General features: G+C 41.5%; 1 protein-coding gene across 2 annotated transcripts in view; it reads left to right on the top strand.

Annotated features, from left to right (window-relative positions):
* The window catches only part of septin9b (septin 9b), an 89031-nt gene that overhangs the window by 11649 nt on the left and 71382 nt on the right, over window positions 1-6000 (top strand). Inside the window, exon 1 of one of the 2 annotated variants that reach the window (XM_034082936.2) lies at window positions 633-730. The exons of the other annotated variant lie outside the window; for it this stretch is intronic. Within the exon in view, the coding sequence (XP_033938827.1) occupies window positions 709-730 (22 nt within the window). The 5' untranslated portion in view covers window positions 633-708. Of the gene's footprint in view, window positions 1-632; window positions 731-6000 lie in introns of those variants that run through there. 2 annotated transcript variants of the gene reach the window in all.

The following is a 6000-nucleotide window of genomic DNA, read 5'->3' as shown; positions in this document are numbered from 1 at the left end:
ATCTTATTGAGAAGCACACTCATAGACTGATTCTAGAATTGAGATGACTCTTCATCAGTTGTTTGGGCAATTGCTTAATGTTGGTTTCTACTGTCGTAATAGAGTGGTGATGAGGACATGGTAGGAGTGTGTTTTGTTGGTATGGTGCAGGATGTCTTGGTGGACTGCCGGAGATTTTCTCTGTAATATGTCGACTGAGTTTATTTTCAGATTAGGACCTTGGGTCAAATGTCGAAGGATCTATTTCAAAGACACAATACCGCTTCAGTGTTGGGGGAGTGTGCCTATCAGTGCTGTGAGTGCATCAGGGGGAGACTCGCTCCAGTATCAAGGGAATAACAGAAAACATTGAAGAAGTGAGAAAATAAGTGAAAAGTGTCAGCTTGTGTGAACCTGGGACAAAAGACTGCATCATGTGTGTGTAGGAGAGAAGAAGAGGGGGGAAGAAAGCGACTCCATATGACGAGCACATGGCTGCACACGTCTGCTCCGTTCACTTGTTATCCCGACAGACTGAAGTCATTAAAAACTTTGGAGGAAGTAAGAGCAAGGGAGGAAAAGGAGGGAGGAGAGAGGGAGGGTTGAAAGAAGGGGACAGGGTGACTAAGTGAGGAGAAAGGGGAAGTCTTCATGAAGAAAAAAAGGGGAAGGAAGAGAGGAGAGAAAAAGGAGAGGTTACATGTGGCCATTTGAGGTAGCCGTTGAGTTATGGAGCGAGACAGAATAGCCGGTAAGTCGGGGCTTTTTCAAACTTATTAAATGCTTTACTGCTGAGAAGGCTTTCTTCAGGAGAGACTTTCTTTGACTCTTTTCTTTGTTACAATGCAGAGGAAGCAGATTTGTTTTAGCAGTGGCAGCAGTCAGCTAGAAGCCACCCTGCTTGTGTTTGTTTTACTTGGCCAGTTGAGGTTGTCTGCCTGTGTGTCTACATGTCAACTTCACCCCTCTGATATATTCCTCCTATTTGTTGCCTGAGCTATAAACTGACCTTCTAGACATTTCTTCTCTCAATCTCATTGAATGGGCAGCCCCAGCTGACATAACTGTAAAGTGCACTCACTATTTCTGAACAGTTCTCCTATGCAGAGTAACAGTGAGCAAACCTCATGTGATGGGCTGTCAATTATGACTTCCCGGATTCATGAAACGTAATCTTCCAAAGCAAAGTGGCTGCTGTACTGTAATTGGCAGCCTAGGGTTCTGATACTGACTTACAGCTGACCCACATACACACTACGACCCGACAATAGATGGACAGAGTTAAATCTTCCTGCCATCATCACATGATTGGATTTTAAGCTGAGGCGTCCCGTTGTCAAATTAATTCTGACTGACACAGATGGTTTATTTTAAATTGCGGGGAGTGGAAGCAGAGCTCATATGTCAGCTAATATGGGTTTGTTTTTGACAGACAGCAGACTCTTTTGAGGAATGTTTAGCATGCATTGATTAGAGTCTCTATACTGTCTAGCATCTGTGGTGCTATACCTCTGTCCTACAGCAGCTTCTGGCATAGCTTTTGGTCAACAGAGATCCTTCTTGTTTCCTTTAATCAGTTATTCTTTATTGATTTGAATTGTTCAGAGCTAATGAAGATTCAGTTGAACTTCTGCTCTGTGTTTAGTCTGCACTGAGTGGACAAGACTAATCTGGCATCTTTCAGTGATTAAGGCTGGACATCAAGCTGAGCGACACTCTGCAAATTAGCCTTTAATTCGACCGTTAATAAGGTGGCTGAGTTCGGTGAGCCGTGTGATGCATACAGACACAACGCGCAACCATTTTTATTACCACTTGGTGGCAGTGTTGCTGTGTCATTTTGTCCTCCTCAGTGCAGCCACCATTTCTCTCTGAAGTTGGATGTGGATGATTCATATTTTGCAGATGGAGGGATTGTTTTTATGGGAGACGGAGGAATTTAGTAATGGACTGACTCCCATGGGGGCGGGAAGTTTGGTGGTGAGGTGGTGGAGCATTATGTCAGGCACCCTCCTCACTCCTCTCAGTTAAGGAAGTCCTGCAAGGGCTGAGCTACTTCCTGGTGTGCAACCTGTGTTGTGTTGTTCTATTATGGACCTTTATATATACAGTCTATGATATGGACGTGTTGCCTTGACAGCAGCCCTTGACACCTGACAAATGTACATTGTATTCAAGATAACAATATGAGCTTAGACTGTTCTGCATGTGCGGCATTTTCAACCTCTTGGTGCATCTGCAATGACTCCATCTTGACCCTTTTGCTTTTCTTTTCCAAGCCTGTTTAGGATTAAATTAATAGGTTCAGTATGACATGTCATCTGCCAGGACTCTCATGTATGGTCACCAATTGCTAGTTGGTGTTTCACTGCCGGGAAAAAAAAAACAGAATTAGGTCTGGAAAAGGAAAATGTTTTGTTTTGTTGCTTTATGTTCTGCCAGTTAACAGGAAAAAAGTATTTCTCTTGTCCGTTGAGATGACACTAATTGCAATATTTGTTTGGCCTGTTTAGCATCAAACTGACAACAATGAAAGCAGAGATTCAGTAGTTTGAGTTGAAGATTACAAGGAAGACCACAGTCTTAGATACACTTAGGGAAATAATATGATTAAACACGTCTGCATTTTTCAACATAGTGTTCAAGACTCAGACCTCTACCATTTTTGTTTTTACATCTGTCCTGATAATGAATTAAAGACCAGCTCTTTTCTTCCTCTTTCTGGCCAGAATACATTTAATTAAATAAGCTATACTCCTAAAGGGAAGCGCGTTATGGTCAATGTTCCTTTTAAATCGTCTTTTATTTCAATGGCACTTTAATGTCTTTCCCTCACTTTGCTTGTGAATTTGTGGTTTTAAAAAGGCTGAATAATCCCCCCAGAACCCTGAATGCCCTCACCCTGAAACGCACATGCACAGATCCCCACCCACTTCCAACACCAAACACACATGAACCTGGAGTTAAAGGAACTCAAGGAAATCACCCAGCTCACCATGTTCCATAAAATAAGTGTACAGGATATCCTTGATGAGTGAACGCCCCGCAGTCCTCCTCCCACTATCTCACCTCATATTGTTTCTCAGATTAGTATTTAGTAATGATACGTGAGGGAGAACAATAAAACACAGAACAGGGAGTTCAGGAAACTGAGTGGGAAGCCCCACCTTCAGTCTGCCTCATGGAGGACTTCTGACAGGTGAAATTATTCAACGTGATGGAAACACATGGTCAAGACAGGGGTGATGAGACAGAAACAGATTCTCAGTGAAAGCTAATTCAGGCGATTGTTTACAGGCAGATGATTTTGTGAACAGCAAGGCGCAAAGAGGAAGTCAGTTAGTGTCAAAATGAAACGAAAAGTGTTGCTTCTCATGTCACAAGATACATTTCTGTCCATAATTGAAGTTTTATGATCTTATAAACTTTTGATAAATACATTTTTGGTACACATTGACATATTTCAATTGGAAAAGATGCCCTATTTTGACAGGGTAAGATGCATTATGAATAAAGATGTTAAATGCATGCATATGACTCACCATATTTAAAAGACGTATATTTTGTTAGCTTGAAGTACCATTTTGTTTGCTGATGGACGTTCATGTGATAGAGGCGTTTGCTTGTACCAAGATATTACAGACTCTACAGACCCCTGATACAAAATATATTTAGGCTCAGTATGAACATCCACAGCGAGTTTTAAAACCACAGTATCAATATTAATGCCATTGTATATTGCTTGTATTTTCGTTCATACCGTCTTTGGATTTGTGCTACAGTTTCACTACCTTGTTTAATTGCAACATTTGCAGTAATAGCGTGTTATTTAGGCTCTGCTACCCTCAGTGAGTTTATTCCGCTGAATTGTAATTTTGCCTTCTTCTAAGACGGATGATCATCTATAAAAGGTGTCATTTAGATAAACGCTAAAACCACATACATGAGCATATTTGGGCAAACATAAGTAAGACTAAAAGAGAGACTTTGGTTTTGCAGCTTCCAGCCAATACATGTTTGTGGTTGTACTGAAATCCTGTTTGTGTTAAACTGACTAAGCAACAAAGTCTAGAATATGAGATACATGCTAATGTCTCAGTACACCAAAACCTGCTAATTTGTGGCTATACATTTTCTGACAAACATTATTCCTTCTTTACAAGGCCTCAACAAATGTTGTATTAATGAATAGCATTGCAGTTACAAAATAAACAAAGATTAAGCTCTTTATGTCTCAAGCATACATAAAATGTGTAAAGAAGGTGCATCCTTCACCATTACAAAAACAATAAACAAACTGAAAACAACCTCCTTGGTGGAGTGCCACAAAGATTTATTCAACATGAATTACAAGACCTAGCTAATGAAAACATAAAATGACTTGGGATTAAACACTCGCTTACAAACGCGTGTGGCAACCATACCCACCACAAACGCTTGTTTGTACCTTGTTAATAGCAACAACTATAGGTGTAAACCTATAGTTGTTGCTATTAACAAGGTACAAACAAGCACAACTCCTATTCTCCTATTATGTGCAAATGCCTCTGTGTTTACAGTGCTATTTCAGGGGCACCGAGACACAAACACACTCGCAGTCAAGTAACCACATGTGCACATGCATGCATAGGCACATATTCACATAATGTTACTCACAGCGCACACAAACACACGCTTCTCCAGATGTTGTTTTGGAGCGTTCCCGGATTCTGTCGCTCAGATTTGCCTCGCAGCCTGCCCAGAGTGTGTATCCATGTTTAGATAAATACACACGGGCTGGGGGAGGTGTGTGTTTCTCACACTGTGTGTTTTGGTTTAATTGAATACTACAGAGGCTTGTGGCATATGGTTTACAGTGCAGCCGACTTGGGCCTGCATAGGCTCTGAGGGGCCGCACACTTTGTTGCATATAGTACAGTACTTATATATAATGTCTAGTGTATAGGTCTACCATGTAAGCATACAATGGTACCCTAATTCACATGCACATACAGATGCATTTTCACATGCTCGTTGAAGGGCACTATATCCATAAACATGCATGCTCGCACAAACACATTGACTCTACATGCCCACACAGCTGTCAGGATGTGCATACAATGTGCACCCTTACAACATGGACCCAAAGCTTAGTGGCACTTCATATGACAACACGCGCCTCAGTGGACAATCAACCTACCCAGTAAAGTTATATGATTGATGGATTAAGGATGGAGTAAATGCCAATTGTACGCACCACTGTGTGTGCCATACTCTGTTCTGTATCCTAAAACACCTTTGCAGCAGTTGTATGAAATAACCAGACTGCATCATAAACACAATGTTATTCTGTGTTAGCATTGACCTCTCAGGTGTCAGGGTTAGGGGCCACTGGGTGGGCTTGGCATCTTATTAGTGCCCCTTAGAATGGGGCTTTTCATTCAAAAGGGATTTTCCTGAATACTCATAGGCTATAAAAGTGCCAGGCACTGATGCTGTACCGTGTTGCGTTCACCCAGGGTGAAACATTTGATTTCACGAGTGGATATTTGATGTGAAAGTGGAAATGCCAGCTTCCTTTGGCCCTTGCTGTAGCTTTAGGTTTCCTTTGAGTGCCAATTAAAGTCCAGCCTCTACAATCACTGCTATGACCTTAACCATTATTGTGGACATTTTAAAACTGACCTAGAATCAAAGAAAATGTATCAGAAATCTTAGTTGCAGACACGTCTGGCTCCAAACAGGAAGTTGTGAATAGCAGTTCACTCATGACTAATCAGCAATCACCGTGATAACATCACCTCTTTGTTTCTGTGGGAGTTTCATGGATAGGAAATACTCCAACAAGTCCCCTAGTGGATGCAGTTGAATACATGTAAAGCTGACTTTGATATTTCATCACATTTATTAACACCTTTCAACACCCCCCAAAGAACAGTCTCTAAATTGGCCACAGCAGCTTCAAGGACAAGAAGTGCAACCATACCCACCACATCAAAAGCTGGCTTGTCGTCGGCATGGCCCCCAAAAGAAGTGCAGCGG

This window comes from Pseudochaenichthys georgianus, chromosome 1 (genome assembly GCF_902827115.2).
Source record: "Pseudochaenichthys georgianus chromosome 1, fPseGeo1.2, whole genome shotgun sequence".
Lineage (NCBI taxonomy): Eukaryota > Metazoa > Chordata > Actinopteri > Perciformes > Channichthyidae > Pseudochaenichthys > Pseudochaenichthys georgianus.
This window is presented reverse-complemented; position numbering and strand designations above follow the sequence as displayed.